Source organism: Struthio camelus, chromosome 35 (genome assembly GCF_040807025.1).
Source record: "Struthio camelus isolate bStrCam1 chromosome 35, bStrCam1.hap1, whole genome shotgun sequence".
Lineage (NCBI taxonomy): Eukaryota > Metazoa > Chordata > Aves > Struthioniformes > Struthionidae > Struthio > Struthio camelus.
Genome location: NC_090976.1, coordinates 1,038,416 through 1,060,841, shown reverse-complemented (window position 1 = coordinate 1,060,841; position 22,426 = coordinate 1,038,416). Strand labels below are relative to the sequence as shown.

Below are 22,426 nucleotides of genomic sequence, written 5' to 3'. Positions count from 1 at the left end.
GTGCACGGGGGGGCGGGGCCGGCGGGGGGCGGGGCCGGCGGGCGCCGTGCGTGTGCAACGCGTGTGCACGTGCAACGCGTGTGCAATGCAGGGGAAATGCTCGTGCAATGTACGGGCATGTGCAACGCGTTTGCAATACACGAAAAATGCTTGAGCAACACACGGGCACGTGCAATGCCTTTACATGTGCAACGCGTGAGCAATGCTCGCGCAACGTATGTGCATGTGCAATATGTGTGCAACGCATGTGTAATGCATGTGCTATGCTCAAGCAATGTATGTTCACGTGCAACGGGTGTGTAAAGCATGTGCAATGCAGGTGCAATGCAGGTGCAATGGACATGCAATGCTCGAGCAAGGTATTTGCATGTGTGTGTGCAGTGCTCGTGCAATGCCTGTGCACACGCAATGCTCGTGCAATGCCTCAGCGCGTGCAACGCAGGTGCAACGCGACGAGCGTGCACGTGCCATGTGCACACCCATGCCGGCGCAGCGCGCGTGCGGAGGGGCCCAGGCGTCCGGGCTCCCCCCAAAAGAACCAGGCTCCGCCTGTCACCCCCGGAGACGTTTTGTTTATTGCCGCAGTCGCGACCCGACGTGGAGGCCGGGGGAGGGGGGGCCCCGTGGGTGCTGGCGGGTGACCCATGGGTGCTGGACCACCCCGAGGGACCCATGGGTGCCAGGGGGACTGTTGGGTGCTGCATGTTCCCCCCACACCAGTTTGGCACAAGGACAGAAGTGGGTGCCTATGGCTGGGGGGGGGCGTGGGTGCTGTCTTCACCCTGGGGTCCCATGGGCACCAGGGTGGGTGGGAGACCACCCAGGGGTGCTGGAGCTGGCAGGACACCCTGGGGTGGGGTAGAGGGTGGAGGATGCACCCATGGGTGGGGTGGCGCCCAGGGGCAGCGCGTGGGGTGCTCAGGAGCTGGGCATGCAGCAGGGGCACCCATGGGTGCACCATGGGTGATACAGGAGCGTTCTGCCGTGGCAGTGGGGGGGAACATGGCGGGGGCACCCATGGGTGCACCATGGGTGGAAGCACCATGGGTGATGCGGGAGCGCTCTGCCGTGGTGGCAGCGGGGGGGACATGGCAGGGGCACCCACGGGTGGCACGGGGCACTCGGGGGGGCAGCAGGGGAGTGCAGCAGCCAGCTGGAGTGGGGGCACCCATGGGTGGTGGGGTAGCCCAGGGTGGTGCAGGGTGGTGTCGGCAGCTGAGGGGGAGCAGCAGGGGTACCCATGGGTGCTGTGGGCACCCCGGAGGCGGTGGGAGAAGCCGTGGGGCGGGGGGCACCCATGGGTGCCCTCAGGGGGGCTTGGCGCCGAAGAGCCCCACGGGGAAGTGCTTGACGTGGGTGGGCCACTGGGCCGCCAGCTGGAAGAACTTGACGTCGTCCCACTCGACCCCGTCGACGGTCACTGCGGCACCAGCGCTGGCACCCGTGGGTGGCCCTGGGCCCCCCCCCCGCAGCCCCTATCCCCCTCTCCCCGGGTGCCCCTCGCCCCTCGGTGCTCCCCGTGTAACCCCCAGGTGGCCCCACTCCTGGATGCCCCCCACCCTTGGGTGATCCCTGGGACCGCTGGACCCCCCCCATCCCTGGGTACCCCCCACCCCCAGGAGCTCCCCATGACCCCTGGACACCTCCCACCCCGGGAACCCTGTTTGCAGTAGTGGGCCCCCTGGGCACCCTTGGGTGCCCCCCACCCTTGGGTGCTCCCCATAATGCCCAGGTCTCCCACCCCAGAACCCCAAAACACCCAGGTCACCATCCTCCAGGAACCCCTGTAACCCCTCCGGAGCCCCCCATGGGGCCCAACCACCCCTTATGGGTGCTCCCCACCCTTGGGTGCCCCCCTATAGCACCCTGGGAATGCCCAGCTCCCCCGCCCCGAGGATCCCCCTGTAACCCCTCCCGACCCCCCCGGGAGCCCCCCATAGGGCCCAGCCCCCCGCCCCCCGGGCGCCCACCTCGCAGCAGGGTGGGGGGCTGCCGGGCGGAGCAGATGAGGCGGCTGATGCCCTCGACCACTTGGCTCTTGGAGTCGGGCTGCGGCTCGCGCGGGCGCTTGCTCAGGAACAGGGCCGGCACTGCAGCACCCGCAGCCTCAGCGGGCCCCCAAGGGTGCTGCAGGCCCCCTGCCGCCGCCACCGCCCATGGGCGCCCACCCTTTGGCGCTCACGTCCCCATCCCCCTGCGCTCCCTGCCCTCGAGGAGCTCCGGACGTCCACCCTTGGGTGCCCTCACCAACCCGCCCCCTAGACACCGATCTTGGGCGCTCCCTTGGGTGCTGACCACCAGATGCTCACCGTTGGGTGCTCACACCCAAATCCCGATGCCCACCCTTGGGTGCCCATACCCAAACCGCCAGATGCCCACCATCAGGCGCAGCCCAGGGGCCCGCCTTTGGGTGCTCACTCCACCCCCACCCTTGGATGTTCTCCAGATGCCCACCCTTGGTTGCCCACCCCGAATCCCCCAAGATGTCAACCCTTGGGTGCCCCCCAGACAACCACCTTTGGGTGTCCACCCTAAACCCCCCCCCCGGACACCCACCATCAGACGCACCCTAAACCACCCACCCTTAGATGCTCCAGACACCCACCCCTGGGTGCCCCAGACACCCACCCTTGGGTGCCTGCATCCCATCCCTCCCACAACCCACCCAGAGGTGCTCCCCAGACACCCACCCTTGGGTGCCTGCACCCCACCCCTCCCACAACCCACCCAGAGGTGCTCCCCAGACACCACCCTTGGGTGCCCCGAGGTGCTCACCCCAAACCTCCAGACTTTGCTTGCCCACCCCGACCCCAGCTGGCTGCCCGCCCCCGGGTGCCCCCCCACACCCCGGGGTGCCCCCGCACCCTTCTTGTTCTTCTCGCGGGTGACGACGGTGAGGGCCATGGCGGGGCCGGGCGCCTCGCCGGGGCCGGGCAGCCGCGACACCAGCAGGGAGCGGAAGGTCCCGCGCAGGCTCGTCTTGGCGGCGTCGCGGGGCGCCCGCTCCCGGGTGCCACCCGCCCCGGCCCCCGCGCCCGCCCCGGCCCCCGCCGGCACCCAGAAATCCACCTGCAGCCCCAGCGCGTCGCCTGCCCCACTGCGGGGGGGGACACGACGGGACGTCAGGCACCTGCCCTGGGCACCAGCACCCACGGGATCCCGCCCCAGGGACCCAGCACCCATGGAATCCCACCCCAGGGACCCAGATGTCCAGGGGATCCCGCCCCACAGAGCCAGCACCCACGAGATCCTGCACCAGGACCCCACCCACCCATGGGATCCTGCTCCAGGGACCCACCTGCCCAGGGGCTCCCACTCCAGGGATCCAGCACCCACGGGATCACACCCCAGGGATCTAGCACCCACGGGATCCTGTATCAGGGACCCAGCACCCACAGGCTCCCACCCGAGGGATCCAAATGTCCAGGGGATCCCACCCCACAGACCCAGCACCCTTGGGAATCCCACCCCAGGGACCCACCTGCCCACAGGCTCCCACCCCAGGGACCCAGCACCCGTGGGAATCCCACCCCAGGGACTCACCTGCCCACGGGCTCCCACCCCAGGGACCCAGCACCCATAAGACCCCACAAGAGGGACCCAGATGTCCAGGGGATCCTACCCCAGGGACCCAGCGCCCACGGGATCCTGCACCAGGGACCCAGCACCCATAAGATCCCACTCTAGGGACCCAGCACCTACGGGATCCCGCCCCACAGACCCAGCACCCACAAGCTCCCACCTTAGGGACGCAGGCGTTCAGGTGCTCCCACCCTGGGGACCCCAGTGCCAGCGCGCCCCCACCCTGGGCCCCGGTAACCCCCCGGCGCTGCGGGTGCTCACCCCGGCGTGGCGGCAGCCATGGAGGGTGAGGAGGGGGGGGTGGCGCAGGCCTCGCGAGGCACCCCGGGGCCCCCAGGGGGGGAGGTCGAGGGCACGGCCAGGCTCAGCGCGGGGCCCTCGTCCCCGTCACCTGTGGCTGCTGCATCAGGGGGGCACCCGGGGGTGCCCCGGTGCCCCCGCCATGATGGGTGGCACCCCGGGGTGGGTATGGCCAAGGGGGCAGCACCCTTAGGGCCACCCTAGGGTGGGTATGGGTAGGGGTGGACAACACCCTTGGGTGGTGGGTATGGACATCACCAGCAAGGTGGTACCCCAGGGTGTCTACGGTGGGGGTGGGGGTATGGGCGGGGGGGTAGCACCTCTGGGTGCTGGGTATGGACACCATGAGCAGGGTGGCACCCTGGGGTGTCCGCGGTGGGGGTGGGGGTATGGGCGGGGGGGCAGCACTTTTAGGTGCTGGGTATGGACACCACGAGCAGGGTGGCACCCCGGGGTGTTTGCAGTGGGGGTGGGGGCAGGGTGATGGGGCAGCACCTTTGGGTGCTTGGGGGCACCCTCCTACCTGCTGCCGGGGGGGGGTCCTCCACCAGCCCCACCTTCACCACCTGCCGCAAGGGTGAAGCTGCAGTGGCATCACCCGGGCCACCCTGCCCCTGGTTTCACCCTGGGCCACCCCCACCCCGGGCCACCGCCAGTGCCACCCTGGGCCACCCCCACTCCAGGCCACCAACAGCGTCACCCTGGGCCACCCTCAGTGTTACCCTGGGCTCCCCCCCCCACCCTGGACCACCCCCAATGTCACCTCCCGCGTCACCCTGTGCCACCCCATCCCCGAGGCCACGCCCGACTTCACCCTTCACGTCACCCTGCGCCACCCTCCACCCCATTGCTCTTGGTGCCACCCTGCGCCCCCCCTCCCCCCCCGCTGCCATGACCCAGGGCCACCCCTGGTGCCACCTTTAGGTGTCATGGCTTGGTGCCCCCCTGCTAGGCACCCCCAAGGTCCCCGGCCTGCTGCCACCCGGTGTCACCCAGTGACACACTCACCCCCACAAAGGGCACAAACTTCTGGTAGGAGCCCTCGTCTTGGCTGCGGGAGAAGGACGCCCATGTCCCCACACCGGTGTCCCCATGTCCCCATCCCCACACCCATGCCAGCGTCCCCGCGTCCCGCCGACGACCCCATCCCCACACCCACAGCAGCGTCCCTACATCCCGTCGCCGACATCCCCATGCTCACCCCAACGTCCCCGCCCCGATGCCCCTGTCCCCACACCGACGACCTCATCTCAATGTCCCCATGACCACCCGACATCCCCAGCCCGATGCCCCTGTCCCCACACTGATGTCCTCACCCCGTCCCCACGACCACCCCATCGTCTCCACCCCGATGCCCCCAGCCCCACACCGATGTCCTCACCCCAACGTCCCATGACCACCTCAGCGTCCCCACCCCGATGCCCCTGTCCCCACACCAATGTCCCCACACTGACGTCCTCATGTCCACACTGATGTCCCCACATTGACGTCCCAGAGCCCAGGCCAACGTCCCCACGCCAAGGTCCCCACATCAACATCCTCATCCTGACACTGATGTCCCCACCCCAACATTCCTGTGCCCCCACGCCAATGTCCCCATGCCCGAGTCAATGTCCCCACACCAACGTCCCCATGCCCACACTGACATCCTTGCACCAACGTCCCCATGCTCATGCCAATGTCCCCACACCAACACCCCCCACGCCGACGTCCCCACTCACAACTTGTGCTTGCAGGTGAGCATGGCCTCGGCCACGGGCAGCTGGTGGGTGGCCCCGGCACCCGCCACGTAGGCCATGATGCGCCCCACCACGTTGAAGGGCTCTGCAGGCACCACGGTGGGTGGCAGCACCCATGGGGTGTGGGGTGGGTGCCCCCCTCCGCCAGGTGTCCCGGTGAGGAACCCACCCCGATGCCCACCGCTGGGTGCCCACCTGACCCCTGTCCCTGGGGTGCCTGCCTACGGCCACGTACCGCCGGGGCCCAGCCCTAAAATGGACACCCATGGGTGCCTTCGCTGCGCCGTGGGTGCTGACCTGGAGATAGCTACCCTGGGGTGTTCCCGTTGGCAGGAGATGCCCACCCAAGGGTGTCCCAAGATGCCCACCCCAGGGCGCCTGGCGTGTCCCAGGATGCCCATCCCTGGGTGCTCCCGTTCGCAGCAGGCGCCCACCCTGGGGTGCCCCGTACCGGTGGCGGGGGCCTCGCTGCGCCCGAAGAGCTCGCGCCAGGCCGGGTCGAGGAAGGTGGCCCCGTAGCGTCCGTCCACCGAGGCCAGGTACTGGGCCACCGGGTGGGAGCCTGCGGGGGGGGGTGGGGTGGGCACGGGTGGCCACCCGAACCACGGCACCCCGTGGCACCCAATGTCCTGTGTGTCCCCCAATGTGCCGTGTGTCCCCGCTGCTGTGTCCCCCAACGTCCCATGTCCCACGTGTCCCTGCTGCCCCATGTGTCCCGGATGTCCCCTATGTCCCCAATGCCCCATGTGTCCCTGCAGGGTCCCCAGGGTGACATACCCAGTGGCACGAGCAGGAAGTGCAGGTAGCTGAGCCACTCAGAGCCGCGGGCGCCCCACGTGTCCCCAGTGCCCTGCGTGTCCCCAATGCCCCTGCTGCCCCATGTGTCCCCAACACCCTGTGTCCCCACGTTGTCCCTGCGGTGTCCCCGGGGTGACGTACCCAGCGGCACGAGCAGGAAGCGCAGGTAGCCGAGCCACCAGGGCCGCGGGCGCCCCGCGTGTCCCCAACGCCCCGCATGTCCCCAACACCCTGCGTGTCCCCATCGCCCAATGCCCCGCGTCCCCGCGGTGTCCCCAACGCCCCCCGGTGTCCCCGGGGTGACGTACCCAGCGGCACGAGCAGGAAGCGCAGGTAGCCGAGCCACCAGGGCCGCGGGCGCCCCGCGTGTCCCCAACGCCCCGCATGTCCCCAACACCCTGCGTGTCCCCATCGCCCAATGCCCCGCGTCCCCGCGGTGTCCCCAACGCCCCCCGGTGTCCCCGGGGTGACGTACCCAGCGGCACGAGCAGGAAGCGCAGGTAGCCGAGCCACTCGGGGCCGCGGGTGCCCAGCAGCCGGACGAAGCAGCGCAGCACGGCGCTGTGGTAGCTCTGTCCCCCCACCGCCACCACCTTCACCGCCCGCGGCACCGCCGCGTTGCAGTTGCAGCTGCGGGCGCAGGCGGGTGGGGGTCCTGTGGGTGCCTCCGCGTGGGGGCACCCGGGGCTCCGCCACCCGGGGCGGCGCAGCGTGGGCGCCCTGCAAGGCACCCACGGGGCGCCCGGATACTTCGGGTTCGGTGTGGGGCACCCATGGGGGCACCTGGGCACGTTGGGTGGGGTGGGGGGCACCCACAGGGGAACTCACAGGGCACTCGGGGTGGGCGCAGGACACCCCCAGCGGGACCCACAGGGCGCCGGGGCACATTGGGGCAGGTGGGGGGGCACCCATGGGGGGACCTACAGGACAGTGGGGCACGTCAGGGTGGGCATGGGGCATGCGTGGGGGACAGGGGCACCCACGGGGTGCCGGGGTGCTTCAGGGTGGGCATGGGACACCCCTGGGGCGATGGGGGTACCCACTGGGCATCGGGGCGCTTTGGGGTGGGACACCCACGGCAGGGGACAAGGCACCCATGGGGCACCGGGTGCAGGAACAAGGGACATGGGCACCCCGAGGACAGCACAGAGGGGACCCGGGTGTCACAAGCACCCTGCAGTGGCACAGAGGTGACCCAGGGACCACGGGCACCCCAAGGATGGCACAGAGGGGACACGGGGGCCACAAACACCCCACAGCGGCCACGGAGGGGACACGGGTGCCACAGGTACCCCATGGTGGGCACGGAGGGGACCTGGGGGCCACATGCACCCCAAGAATGGCATGGGGGAGCCATGAGGACCACGGGCACCCCATGGCGGGCACGGAGGGGACCCAGCGGTGGCACTCACTAGCGCTGGATGCGGGTGAGGACGGCCGAGAGCACGGCCTGGAGCTCAACGGCGGCCGCCGTGCCCACCAGCGGCTTCTTCTGCTCCTGCAGCAGCTCCGCCACGAACTGGGCAATGGGCAGGGGGGTCAGTGGGTGCCCGCGGGCCCCCACGTCCCGTCCCCCTTCCCTGGCACCCACCTGGCCCTGCCACTCGCCAGTGTGCACCAGGATGATGCTCTCAGGCAGCGCCGTCTCCGACACCAGGATCTGGTTGAGCTGGTCATAGACCACCTTGCGGGGCACCTACGGGTGCCCCCAGCACCCTCAGCACCTGGACGGGCACCCGGAGGGGCCGAGGGCACCCAGGAGGCTGGGGCTGGCAGCCCCCGGGGTGTCCCCAAGCTGCATTCACCTCAGTGTCCCCACCCCAGTGCCCATGAGCGCACCTGCTGCAGGGACCAGTGACACCCGAAGCATCTCCAAGCTGTGCACACCCCGCTGTCCCCACCCTGGTGCCCATGAGGTCACCCACCGCAGGAACCAGTGACATCCAGGGTGTCCCCAAGCTGTGCCCACCTCGGTGTCCCCACCCCGGTGCCCATGAGGGCACTCACTCCAAGGACCAGTGACACCTCGGGGTGTCCCCAAGCTGTGTCCGCCCTGCTGTCCCCCCCCCGGTGCCCATGAAGGCATCCGCTGCAGGGACCAGTGACACCCGAGGTGTCCCCAAGCTGTGCCCACCCTGGCATCCCCATCACAGAGCCCTGTGTCCCCAGGGTGTCCCCAAGCTGTGCCTGCCCTGGTGTCCCCATGGTGGAGCCCCATGTCCCCAGGGCGTCCCCGGATTGTCATTGCTGCAGCATCCCCATTCCCAGCGTGTCCCCGGGGTGTCCCCGTGCCCACATCCCCCAAGCGCCCCTGTCCCTGAGTCTGCATCCCCAGGGTGTCCCTGTGCTGGTGTCTCCGGGGCATCCCCGTCCCTGCGGCGGGACCCTGCGTCTCTAGGGCGTCCCCGTCCCCAGGGCGTCCCCCTCCCCGGGGTGTCCCCATCCCTGCCTTGCTGTCCCCGCGTCCCCGTGGTGTTCCCATCCTCGCCGCCCCACGGTGTCCCCGCCTCCAGGTCATGGGGTGTCCCCAGCGTGTCCCCAGGACGCACCTGGGTGCCGAGGGCCAGGTCGGGCGAGCGCTCGCTGTCGGAGCTGTTGGCGCGCTCGCTCGGCGCCTTGGGGTGCTGCCGCTCGCGCAGCGGGGTGCCCCGGCGGGGCCGCGGCGTCGAGGGTCCCCCGTCCGCCTTGCTGCGGGCACGGGGACGCGCTGGCACCCGGCCACCTGCCCCCCGAGGGACCCTGCCCTGGCACCCTGACCCCCTCCAGAGGGATCTGGCACCCTGACTCCCCCTGCCCCAGCACCCCGACTCCCCGAGGGACCCGGCGCCCCGACCCCCCCAGAGGGACCCAGCACCCCGACTCCCCCTGCCCCGGCACCCTGACCCCCCCCAGAGGGACCCAGCACCCTGACTCCCCCTGCCCCGGTGCCCCGACCCCCCCCGAGGGACGTGATCCCCTGCTCCAGCCCCCCTCCACCCTGGCACCCCAAATCCCCCCTAAATCCCCCCAATCCCTTCCCTGGGACCCCAATTCCCCCCCCACCCCAGCACTCCAATCCCCCCACCCTGCCCGGGGATGCCAGTGTCCCCCACCCCAGCACCCTAAATCCCTCCCCTGGGACCCCAGGACCCAGATCCCCCCCCACATCCATAGCCCCCCCACCTATAGCCTGAAGCCCACGCCAGGGTCCCCGGCGCCCCCCACCCTAGGGTGCCCCCTCACCTGGGTGACGCCAGCTCCCCTTTGCTGTTCTTCAGGGGGGTCTTGAGCTTTTCGGGGGCCCCTCCGGGCTCAGGCAGGGGGTCGAGGTCCCCCCCTCCGTCCTGTGTGGGGCATCATCAGTGGGGAGAGGTCCCCCAAAACCGGGGGGGCACCCTAATATTAGGAGGTGAAGGGAGCTAGGGGGGTCTGGGAGGGGTCAAGGGCACCGCAATATCGGGGTGAAGGGAGCTAAGGGCACCCCAGTGCTGGGGGGGGGTTTTGCGAGGGGTCAGGGGCACCCTACCACTGAGAGAGATGGGTGCGGGGGGGGTGCCACCAGCAGCATTTGGGGTGCCCCGGGGTAGGGTCCCTCACCAGCACCTCGGGGTCCTGCCCGCCGTCCTCGGGGGGTCTCCGGCCGCCCTTGCACCCGGCACCTGCCTCCGCCTGCCACAGGGAGAGGGGGCTCGTCCAGGCCCTGGGACCCCCCCGGGGCCCCCCAGAAACCTCCAGGGCACCCCAAAACCATCCCCAAATCTCCATAGCTCCCCAGCACCCACCCCAGTGCCCCCAGGGACCCCATCACCCCCCCAGCACCCATCTCAGTGCCCCCAGAACCCCCCAGTGCCCACCCCAGTGCTTCCTAGAGTCCCCCAGCACCCATCCCACTTGCCCCTAGTGCCTCCCAAACCCCCCCAGCACCCACCCCAGGGCCACCCAGTGCCCCAAAGCCCTCCAGCACCCACCCCAGTGCCCCCCATAGCCACCTAGTGCCCCCCAAACCCCCCAGCACCCACCCCAGGGCCACCCAGTGCCCCCAAAGCCCTCCAGCACCTACCCCAGTGCCCCCCATAGCTACCCCGTGCTCCCAGAACCCCCCTAGCACGCACTCCAGGGCCCCCCATAGCCACCCAGTGCCCCTAGAGCCCCCAGCACCCATCCCAGTGCCCCCCATAGCCACCCAGTGCCTCCCAAACCCCCCTGCACCCACCCCTGTCCTCCCCCTAGCCACCCAGTGACCCCAGAACCCCCCCAGCACCCACCCCAGTGCCTCCAAAGCCCCCAGAGTGCTCCAGCACCCATCCCAGCGCTCCCCAAACCACCCCCCCAGCACCCATGGGTGCTGCTCACCCCGCTGGCACCCTCACGGCCCAGGCTGCCAATCTCAGTCTGGGAGCTCGACTGCGACATGCCCTCGAAGAAGGGCCTGGGGACACAGAGGTGGCACCAGCTGGCACGGGGACAAGGCAGCCCCCAGGGACACAGAGGTGGCACACGGACAATGAGGCACGGGGGGAGGACTGGGTGCCCAGGGATGCGGAGCTGGGTGCCAGGGGACACGGAGGGGCACAGCGCGGTGCCCAAGGACTCGAGATGGCACAGGAACAATGAGGTGCTTGGGGACACAGAGGTGACACGGGAATGGCATGGTGCCCAGGGTCACAGAGCCACACACCAGACTGGCACGGAGACAACACGGTGCTGAAGGACACGGAGCTGGGCACTGGGTTAACACAGGGACAATGTGGCACCCAGGGACACAGAGACAGCACCTGGCTGGCACAGGGACACTTTGGGGACACAGAGCTGGCACTGGGCTGACACGGGGACACCAAGGCCATGTGGGGCCAGCACCCAGCTGGCATGGGGACACCCTGGGGACATGGAGACAGTACTGGGCTGACAAGGGGATGACGTGGAGCCATGGAGCTGGCACCGGGCTGGCATGGGGACATCCTGGGGCCGCTGGCTGGCAGCACCCACCCCGGGGTGCCCCAGCAGCACCCACTCACCGCAGCTTGGGCTTGGGGGTGCTGAGGACGCTGTCGGTGTCATCGAGGTCGGCGCCGCTGTCACTGGGGTTGAAGATCTCCAGGGTGTCGTAGAGCTCGTCCAGGTCCTCGGCCACCTCCCGCATGCGGGCGCGCGACACGTGCTCCAGCCCGAAGCCCACCTGCCGCCACGGCACCCATGGGTGCCCCTGTGCCACCACACCTGCCCCGCGCCACCCCACTGGACTGGGAGACCCCTTGCCGCATGTCCCCAAGGTGCCCAGTACCACCCCACGGGCCCTGGAGCCCCCCATGCAGCCTGTCCCCAGGGTGCCCCATGGCCTGGTGCCACCCCGTCATCCCCGGAGCCACCTTTGTGCTGTGTCCCCAGGGTGCCCTGTGCCACCCACCATCCCCAGAGCCCCCACGTGCAGTGTCCCGACCCCAGAGACCCCCTCGTACCACGTCCCCAGGGTGCCTCGTGGCCTGGTGCCACCCCATCATCCCCAGAGGCACTGTTGCGATGTGTCCCCCATGGTGCCCCGATGCCACCCCGCCATCCCCAGAGCCCCCACGTGCCATGTCCCCAGGGTGCCCAGTGCCACCGCACCCCAGAGTCCCCCTTGTACCATGTCCCCAGGGCACCTTGGTGCCACCCCACCCCACAGTCCCCTGTGTGCCCTGTCCCCAGGTGCTATGACCCCAGGGCACGCCATGGGCTGGTGCCACCCATGGGTGCCTGAGGGGACCCCTACCTCATCCGACACTTTGAACCGTTTGAGCAAGGCCACGAATTTCTGCTTGATGTTGGGCTGCTGTGGGGAGATGGGGGGGTTAGGGTAGCGGCAGGGGCACCCCTGGGGGCACCCTGGGGAGCACCCTGGCACCTAGCACCCCAGGACACGGGAGCCTCCTGGGCACTGCCCCCCCCCAAACTCCTGGAGCACCCACAGGTGCAGCAGAACCTCCACGACCCCACACTCCTCCTAGGGCACCCATAGGTGCAATGGGACACCCCCAGGACCCCACGCTCCTCCTGGGGCACCCTTGAGTGCAGTGGGACACCCCCACGACCCCATGCTCCTCCTGGGGCACCCATGGGTGCAGTAGGACCCTCCCCCCTCAGAACCCCATGCTCCTCCTAAGGCACCCATGGGTGCAGTAGGACCCCCCCCTCAGAACCCCATGCTCCTCCTAAGGCACCCATGGGTGCAGTAGGACCCCCCCCCCTCAGAACCCCATGCTCCTCCTAAGGCATCCATGGGTGCAGTGGGACCCCCCCCCCCCAGGACCCCATGCTCCTCCTGGGGCACCCTTGAGTGCAGTGGGACACCCCCAGGACCCCACGCTCCTCCTGGGGCACCCATGGGCACAGTGAGACTTCCTCCAGGATCCCCTGCACCTCCTGGGGCACCCACAACACCCATGAGTGCAGCAAGACCCCCCTGGGCACCCTCACCCCCCCCACCCTGGTCGGGTACTTGCTCACCCGGGTGGAGGCGGAAGCTGGGAGCTTCCTCCTTGTCTTCTTCACCTTCTGCAACTCCTCTTCCTCGTAGAAGAGGTCCTGGGGGGCAGCGGGACAGGGTGGCACCGCCGGGGGCACCCGTGGGTGCCAGGTGGGGAGGGTGCACCCGGCGAGCACCCACCTGGCCGTGCAGAGCGTCGTCGCTGCCCTCCTGCTCCGAGGAGAAGCTCTCCTCCTCCTCCTCTGAGTAGTTGTCGATGTCGGGAGAGCGGTCTGGGGGGCACCCATGGGTGGGCACCTGGCTGCGGTGGCCCTGCCGGGTGCCCACTCCAGGGGTGCCCCCCATGCTGGTGGAAGTCGCCCTGTGCCCTTGGGTGCCCCCGCATGCCTGTGGGTGGCTCCTCTACCCGTGGCTGCTCTCCTGTGCCTGTGGGTGCTGCTGTGCCCCCCTCTCCTGTGGGTGCCTGCTCCTTCCTGTGCATGTCCCCTTGCACCCGTGCTTGTCCCTCTGCCCACCTTCCCCCATGGCTGCTCCCTGCTCCCACTGACGTCCTCCTGCACCCAAGGGTGTCCCTGCATCCATGGGTTTCCCCATGGGTGCTTCCTACTTCCATGACTGTCCCTCCCCACCGGTGCTCCCCCCTCACCAGTGTCTCCGCATTGTTTGCTTCTTCCCATGGGTGCTCCCTGCACCCCTACCCCCATGGGTGCCCCCCGATGTGTGGCCATCCCCCTGCACCCCCGGCTGCCCCACATCCACCTCTCTCCACAGCCATTCCCGCCAAGGACCCCACACGGCCACGGGTACCCCACACCCTCCCCTCTCCATGGGTGCCGCATGGGACCCCTGGCACCCGTGGGTGCTCAGGGCCTCACCCGACAGCTTGCTCTTGCCCTCGTGGTCGATAGGCTGGCTGGAGAGCGAGTTCACCCGGATCTCGGCCACGGGCACCGCCACGTCCTTCACCACGTTGTGCAGCCCCAGCACCAGCCCCCCCTCGCTTGGGTGCTGCATCACCTGCGGGACGGGAGGCTGGATCCCCTGGCACCCATGCGTGCCCCGGCACCCGGTGCCAAGCACCCCCCAGCGCCACGTCCTTCACCACGTTGTGCAGCCCCAGCACCAGCCCCTCCTGCAGGACAGGTGGCTGAGGGGGCCCCCATGGGTGCCCTGACACCCGGCACCCTGGCACCCACCGCCCCGGGGAACCCTGGGCACCCTGATCCCCAGTGCCTCAGCACCTGCCACCCCTGGCCACCCCCATCCACGGTGCCCCGGCACCCACTGCCCCGAGCACCCTGCTCTGCAGTTCCCCAGCACCCAGAGCCCCCTGCACCCCGTGAGATGGCTCTGCCTCCCCAGCACCCCCTGGGCACCTCAATCTGCGGTGTCCTGGCACCCACCATCGCCCCAAGGACGCTGATCCACGGTGCCCTGGCACCTGGCATCCTCTGGCACCCTGATCCAGTGTCCCAGCTCCCAGCACACCCCGATCTGTGCTGCTCCGGCATCCTCCTGGCACCCCAATCCTTAGTTCCCCAGCACCCAGAGCCACCCTGTGAGGTGCCTCTGGGACTCCCACAGCACCCATAGGCACCCGCTCTGAAGTTCCCCAGCCCCCAGAGCCCCCTGCCCAGCACCCACGGGCCCCGCGCCCACCTCGGCCATGTTGATGAGCCCCACGGCCAGGGTCTTGTAGCCCAGGAAGGTTCGGTGCTTGTAGCGCTTGCGGCGCTGCAGCATGATCTGCAGCCGGTTGGCGTCGCGCTTCAGGAAGTGGGGGTACTGCGGGCACCCATGAACCTCAGGGACCCAGGTGTCCGGGGACCCGCACCGGGGCACCCAGGGTACTGCGGGCACCCATGAACCTCAGGGACCCAGGTGTCCGGGGACCCGCACCTGGGCACCCAGGGTACTGCGGGCACCCATGAACCTCAGGGACCCAGGTGTCCGGGGACCCGCACCGGGGCACCCAGGGTACTGCGGGCACCCATGAACCTCAGGGACCCAGGTGTCCGGGGACCCGCACCTGGGCACCCAGGGTACTGCGGGCACCCATGAACCTCAGGGACCCAGGTGTCCGGGGACCCGCACCTGGGCACCCAGGGTACTGCGGGCACCCATGAACCTCAGGGACCCAGGTGTCCGGGGGACCCGCACCGGGGCACCCAGGGTACTGCGGGCACCCATGAACCTCAGGGACCCAGGTGTCCGGGGACCCGCACCGGGGCACCCAGGGTACTGCGGGCACCCATGAACCTCAGGGATGTGGGTTTGTGGGGACCCACATGCACCTGGGCCCCCAAGCATATGGGGTGGGTCAGGGGAAGGAGGGTGCAAGGAGGAACCCATGGGTGAAGGGGTCCTGGGAGCTGGGGGTGTCTGTGGGTGAAAGGGTCTGGGGGGCAGGTGCTGGGGGTGAAGGGGCCCCTGGGGTTGGTGCTGCAGGTGAAGGATCGGGGGTGGGTGCTGGGGGTGAAGGGGTCCCGGGGCGGGTGCTGGGGGTGAAGGGGTCCCGGGGTTGTGTGCTGGGGGTGAAGGGCCCCCGGCGGTGGGTGCTGTGGATGAAGGAGTCCCGGGGGTGGGTGCTGGGGGTGAAGGGTCCTGGAGGGGTGGGTGCTGCGGGAGAAGGGGCCCCGGGGGGGTGGGTGCTGCAGGAGAAGGGCCCCGGGGGGGGTGGGTGCTGTGGGTGAAGGGGCCCCGGGGGGGTGGATGCTGGGGATGAAGGGTCCCGGGGGTGGGTGCTGGGGGTGAAGGGGCCCCGGGGGGGTGGGTGCTGGGGATGAAGGGTCCCGGGGGGGGGTGGGTGCTGTGGGTGAAGGGGCCCCGGGGGTGGGTGCTGGGGGTGAAGGGGCCCCCGGGGGTGGGTGCTGTGGGTGAAGGGCCCCGGGGGGGTGGCTGCTGTGGATGAAGGGGCCCCCGGGGGTGGGTGCTGGGGGTGCAGGAGTCCCGGGGGCAGGTGCTGGGGTGAAGGGCCCCTGGGGCGAGGGCACCCATGGGTGCTGGCCCCACCTGCAGGGAGAAGGTGAGCTGCAGCTCGGTCTCCAGCAGGCCGCTGGCCGGCAGCGCGATCTCGTTGGAGCGCAGGATGCGCTTGGAGCCCTGCGCGGGGCTGGGCGTCACTGGGGGGCACCCAACGCCGGCGGGGGGCAAATCCCCCCCGGGGTCTGATCCTCCCCAAGAGCCCCAAGGACCCCATTGGATCCCCCTGCTGCACCCTTGGGACCCCCCCAGACCCCTTGGGATCCCCTGCTGCACCCTGGGGCACCCTTGCGACCCCCCCAGACCCCTTGGGATCCCCTGCTGCACCCTGGGGCACCCTTGCGACCCCCCCAGACCCCTTGGGATCCTCTGCTGCACCTTGGGACACCCTGGGGCACCCATGGGACCCCTGAGATGCATGGGACCCCCCCAGACCCCTTGGGACCCCCTGGGGCACCCTGGGGACCCCCAGGCCCCTGGGACCCCCACCAAAGGCCCCTGTGAGCCCATTCGGACCCGCTGAGCTGCACCCTGGGGACCCCTGGGGATGCCCCAGCCGTGCCCCGGGGCACCCGGGGGCCCCGGCACCCACGGGTGCTCCCCCCGCCTCGCCTGGAGCTTGACGGCGATGACGACGGAGCTGAGGTCCTTGGCCACCTCGCGCACCATCACCAGCTTCTTCAGGGTGAGGCTGAAGAGCCTGGGGGGGAAGGGGGTCGGGTGGGGGGGCCGGACGCCTGGGCCCGGCCCCCGGCGAGCAGGAGAGACGGGGACCCCGGGGTGCGGCGGCTGGACGCGTGGCGGGTGCGGGCGCACGAGCACACGCGTGTCGTGCACACAGGGGACGTGAGCGGGGCACGAGCACACGCGTGTCACAGGGGACGTGAGCGGGGCACGAGCACACGTGTCACACGTGTTGCACATGGGGGACGTGACTGGGGCACAAGCACATGCGTGTTGCACATGGGGCATGTGAGCGGGGACACGAGCACACGTGGGTCACATGGGGGATGTGAGCAGGCGCACGAGGACATGTGTGTCACACAGGACAAGAGCGGGGCACAAGCACACGCATGTCGCACATGGGGAACATAAGCGGGTGCACAAGCACACGTGTCGCACACGGGGTATGTGAGCAGGGAGCACGAGCACACGCGTGTTGCACTCAGGGACGTGAGCGAGGGCAGGAGCACACACGTGTCACAGATGGGTGTGAGCGGAGGCACGAGCACATGCGTGTCACGGGGGATGTGAGCAGGTGCATGAGGACAAGCGTGTCGCACATGGGGATGTGAGCGGAGCACGAGCACACGTGTGTCACACAGGGACACGAGCGGAGGCACGAGCACACGTCACAGGTGACGTGGGCATGCACACAAGCACACGCGTCACACAGGTGATGTGGACAGGAGCATGAGCACACGCGATTTGTACACATGGGGACGTGAGCACGTACATGAGCACACGCGTCGCACACATAGGTGATGTGAGCAGGCGCATGAGCACACGTGTTGCACGTGGAGGACGTGAACGGGTGCACAAGCACACGTGTGTCACGGGTGATATGAGAGGGTGCATGACTACACGGTTGTCGCACACATGGGTGATGCGAGCATGCAAATGAGCACGTGTAGCACTGCATGTGAGCACACGTGTTACACACGTGACGTGACCACATGCACAAGCACATGTGCATCTTGAACAGGGGTGTCATGAGCGTGCTCACGAGGACTCAGCTCCTACACGCGTGCCTGCTCACAAAAGCATGTGTCCTGCACAGCCTCACGCGTGTGCCATGAGCGCGCTCCCGCGGACCCGCCTGTTGTGCACAGCCTCACACATGCGTTTGCAGGCCGAAGTGGTCCCGTGCACACATGCGGTGCGCTGGCGTGCGTGCCACGGGTGACTTCATGTGCGGGCACCACAACATACTCCACACCCGCATGGGTGCGTGTGGGAGCATCACGGGTCCTTGTGTGCACACGTGTGCAAGTGCGTTATGTGTTTTACTGTGATCGTGTGAACACGTCTTTGTACAAGTGTTATATATGTAGGTGCGTTACGTGTGTTCACATGCACACACCTGTGCAGGTGCATTATGCATGTCTGTGTGCTTGTGTGCACACGCGTGTGCAGAGGCAGGTGCATTACACGTCTCGGCATGTTTGTGCGCACATGTGTGCAGGTACAGGTGATCACACGTCTGTGCATATTTGTGCGCACGTGTGTGCAGATGCAGGTGCATCACGCATCTGTGTGTGTTTGTGCACACATGCGTGTGCAGCTGCATCGTATCTGGGTCTGCTTGTGTGCACACACATGTGCAAGTGCATCATGCATCCCCATGTGCCCGTGCACACATGTGTGCAGGTACATCATACGTCTGTATGTTTGTGTGCATGCGTACAGATGAAAATGCATTACACATCCCTGCGTGTTCATGTGCACACATGTGCGCAGTTGCAGGTGCATCAGGCATCTGTGCATGTCTGGGTGCACACACGCATGCTGATGCCCCACGCGTCTCTGTGTTCACGCACACACACGCACGTGCAGGCACATCATGCATCTGTGCATGTTTGTGTGCACATACATGTGCAGGTACACGTGCACTACCCATTCCTGTGTGCTCACGTGCGCACACCCGTGTGCAGGTGCATTACCTGTCCCTGCGTGTTCGTCCCCCGTCCCCGCCTGCTCGCGCGCACACCCGTGCGCAGGGGCGCCACCTGTCCCCGCCTGCTCGTGCGCACACCCGTGTGCGGGTGCCTTACCCGTCCCCGCCTGCTCGCGCGCACACCCGCGTGCGGGTGTGTCACCCGTCACCGCCTGCTCGCGCGCACACCCGTGTGCGGGTGCCTTACCCGTCCCCGCCTGCTCGTGCGCACACCCGTGTGCAAGGGCGTCACCCATCCCCCCCTGCTCGCGCGCACACCCGCGTGCGGGAGCGTCCCCCGTCCCCGCCTGCTCGCGCGCACACCCGCGTGCGGGAGCGTCCCCGTCCCCCCCTGCTCGCGCGCACACCCGCGTGCGGGAGCGTCACCCATCCCCGCCTGCTCGCGCGCACACCCGCGTGCGGGAGCGTCCCCCTCCCCGCCTGCTCGCGCGCACACCCGCGTGCGGGAGCGTCCCCCGTCCCCGCCTGCTCGCGCGCACACCCGCGCGCGGGTGTGTCCCCCGTCCCCGCCTGCTCGCGCGCACACCCGCGCGCGGGTGTGTCACCCGTCCCCGCCTGCTCGCGCGCACACCCGCGCGCGGGAGTGTCCCCTGTCCCCGCCTGCTCGCGCGCACACCCGCGCGCGGGAGTGTCACCCGTCCCCGCCTGCTCGCGCGCACACCCGCGCGCGGGAGTGTCACCCGTCCCCGCCTGCTCGCGCGCACACCCGCGTGCGGGAGTGTCCCCTGTCCCCGCCTGCTCGCGCGCACACCCGCGTGCGGGTGTGTCACCCGTCCCCAGCTGCTCGCGCGCACACCCGCGTGCGGGAGCGTCCCCCGTCCCCCCCTGCTCGCGCGCACACCCGCGTGCGGGAGCGTCACCCGTCCCCGCCTGCTCGCGCGCACACCCGTGTGCGGGAGCGTCACCCGTCCCCGCCTGCTCGCGCGCACACCCGCGTGCGGGAGCGTCCCCCGTCCCCGCCTGCTCGCGTGCACACCCGCGTGCGGGTGTGTCACCCGTCCCCGCCTGCTCGCGCGCACACCCGCGTGCGGGTGTGTCACCCGTCCCCGCCTGCTCGCGCGCACACCCGCGCGCGGGAGCGTCACCCGTCCCCCCCTGCTCGCGCGCACACCCGCGTGCGGGAGCGTCCCCCGTCCCCGCCTGCTCGCGCGCACACCCGCGTGCGGGAGCGTCCCCCGTCTCCCCCTGCTCGCGCGCACACCCGCGTGCGGGAGCGTCACCCGTCCCCCCCTGCTCGCGCGCACACCCGCGTGCGGGAGCGTCCCCCGTCCCCGCCTGCTCGCGCGCACACCCGCGTGCGGGAGCGTCCCCCGTCCCCGCCTGCTCGCGCGCACACCCGCGTGCGGGTGTGTCACCCGTCCCCGCCTGCTCGCGCGCACACCCGCGTGCGGGAGCGTCACCCGTCCCCGCCTGCTCGCGCGCACACCCGCGTGCGGGAGCGTCACCCGTCCCCGCCTGCTCGCGCGCACACCCGCGTGCGGGAGCGTCACCCGTCCCCGCCTGCTCGCGCGCACACCCGCGTGCGGGAGCGTCACCCGTCCCCGCCTGCTCGCGCGCACACCCGCGTGCGGGAGCGTCCCCCGTCCCCGCCTGCTCGCGCGCACACCCGCGTGCGGGAGCGTCCCCCGTCCCCGCCTGCTCGCGCGCACACCCGCGTGCGGGTGTGTCACCCGTCCCCGCCTGCTCGCGCGCACACCCGCGTGCGGGAGCGTCCCCCGTCCCCGCCTGCTCGCGCGCACACCCGCGTGCGGGTGTGTCACCCGTCCCCGCCTGCTCGCGCGCACACCCGCGTGCGGGAGCGTCACCCGTCCCCCCCTGCTCGCGCGCACACCCGCGTGCGGGAGCGTCCCCCATCCCCGCCTGCTCGCGCGCACACCCGCGTGCGGGAGCGTCCCCCGTCTCCCCCTGCTCGCGCGCACACCCGCGTGCGGGAGCGTCACCCGTCCCCCCCTGCTCGCGCGCACACCCGCGTGCGGGAGCGTCCCCCATCCCCGCCTGCTCGCGCGCACACCCGCGTGCGGGAGCGTCCCCCGTCCCCGCCTGCTCGCGCGCACACCCGCGTGCGGGTGTGTCACCCGTCCCCGCCTGCTCGCGCGCACACCCGCGTGCGGGAGCGTCCCCCGTCCCCGCCTGCTCGCGCGCACACCCGCGTGCGGGAGCGTCACCCGTCCCCGCCTGCTCGCGCGCACACCCGCGTGCGGGAGCGTCACCCGTCCCCGCCTGCTCGCGCGCACACCCGCGTGCGGGAGCGTCACCCGTCCCCGCCTGCTCGCGCGCACACCCGCGTGCGGGAGCGTCCCCCGTCCCCGCCTGCTCGCGCGCACACCCGCGTGCGGGAGTGTCACCCATCCCCACCGGCGCGTGCGGGTGTGTCACCCGTCCCCGCCTGCTTGCGCGCACACCCTCGTGCGGGAGTGTCCCCCGTCCCCGCCTGCTCGCGCGCACACCCGCGTGCGGGAGTGTCCCCCGTCCCCGCCTGCTCGCGCGCACCCCCGCGTGCGGGAGTGTCACCCGTCCCCCCCTGCTCGCGCGCACACCCGTGTGCGGGAGCGTCACCCGTCCCCCCCTGCTCGCGCGCACACCCTCGTGCGGGAGTGTCCCCCGTCCCCCCCTGCTCGCGCGCACACCCGCGTGCGGGAGCGTCACCCGTCCCCGCCTGCTCGCGCGCACACCCTCGTGCGGGAGCGTCACCCGTCCCCGCCTGCTCGCGCGCACACCCGCGTGCGGGAGTGTCCCCCGTCCCCGCCTGCTCGCGCGCACACCCGCGTGCGGGAGTGTCACCCGTCCCCCCCTGCTCGCGCGCACACCCGCGCGCGGGAGTGTCACCCGTCCCCCCCTGCTCGCGCGCACACCCGCGCGCGGGAGTGTCACCCGTCCCCCCCTGCTCGCGCGCACACCCGCGCGCGGGAGTGTCACCCGTCCCCCCCTGCTCGCGCGCACACCCGCGCGCGGGAGTGTCCCCCGTCCCCGCCTGCTCGCGCGCACACCCGCGTGCGGGAGCGTCACCCGTCCCCCCCTGCTCGCACGCACACCCGTGTGCGGGAGTGTCACCCGTCTCCCCCTGCTCGCGCGCACACCCGCGTGCGGGAGGGTCACCCGTGTGTGTGTGTCCGTGTGCACACGCCTGCGCAGGTGCATCGCTGGGGGGGGCGGGGAGGGGAAAGGGGACCCGGGGGGCACCGGCCCCGGGGGGGAGGATGAGGGACCCGGGGGCGCCAGACCCGCGTGGGGGAGGGGAGACCCCGTGGGTGCCGGCCGCGGGGGGGAGGAAGAGGAGGAAGAGGAGGAAGCGGGCCCCGGCGGGCGGGCGGGCGGGGGGGCAGAGGGGGCCGGCGCTGCCCCGGCAGGCCCCGGGCCGGGAGCGACGGAGCGCGGGGGCGGCGGGCGCCGCGGGGGGGCGGCGGGGGGGCCTCACCTGGGCACGCAGCTGGGCGAGCTGCGGTCCACCTCCCACGTCGCGTACAGGTTCATCTGCACCGGGCGGCCCGCTCCGCCGCCGCCGCTTCCGGGGGTGGCGGGCCCGGGGCCGGCGGCGGCGGCGGCGGCGGGGGGCGGCGGCGGCGGCCCGGCGGGCGGCGGCGGCTGCTGGTGCTGCTGCGGGGCCGCGGGCTGCTGCGCCGGGCCGGGGGGGCCGCGCTGGCCGCCGCCGCCGCCGCCTCCCGCCCGCTCCGCCATCGCCCCGCCGCCGCCAACGGCCGCCGCCGCGCGCCCGGCCCCGCCCCTAACGGCCGCCGCCGCCCCGCCCCTAACGGCCGCCGCCGCGCGCCCGGCCCCGCCCCTAACGGCCGCCGCCGCCCCGCCCCTAGCGGCCTGGCCACGCCCCCCAGCGACCGCGCCCCCCCCCCCTCCGCCCAGCGGCCGCCACCGCCCTCCTCACTGACCCGCCCGCTAAACGCCCATTGGCCG

General features: G+C 70.8%; 1 protein-coding gene across 3 annotated transcripts; it reads right to left on the bottom strand.

Moving 5' to 3' along the window:
• Positions 1-550: 550 nt before the first annotated feature.
• PACS1 (phosphofurin acidic cluster sorting protein 1) lies at positions 551-22,067 on the bottom strand. 3 transcript variants are annotated; one of them, XM_068923681.1, is made up of 24 exons: positions 21,936-22,067; positions 16,456-16,543; positions 15,874-15,963; positions 14,521-14,646; positions 13,737-13,878; positions 13,042-13,133; positions 12,882-12,959; positions 12,148-12,207; positions 11,414-11,574; positions 10,752-10,827; positions 9,996-10,067; positions 9,642-9,742; positions 8,969-9,107; positions 8,011-8,115; positions 7,832-7,938; positions 6,895-7,049; positions 6,073-6,183; positions 5,604-5,706; positions 4,891-4,933; positions 4,406-4,448; positions 3,844-3,973; positions 2,865-3,097; positions 1,971-2,090; positions 551-1,420 (listed from the first exon to the last, which is right to left on the bottom strand). In XM_068923681.1, exons 1-24 carry the CDS (start codon positions 21,989-21,991, stop codon positions 1,308-1,310), a joined length of 2,544 nt encoding a protein of 847 aa, XP_068779782.1. In that variant the 5' UTR covers positions 21,992-22,067; the 3' UTR covers positions 551-1,307. The 3 variants fall into 3 exon arrangements, with proteins under 3 accessions (XP_068779782.1, XP_068779785.1, XP_068779784.1); XM_068923684.1 differs by having other exon boundaries at positions 10,002-10,067; XM_068923683.1 differs by having other exon boundaries at positions 12,148-12,204.
• Positions 22,068-22,426: the final 359 nt, after the last annotated feature.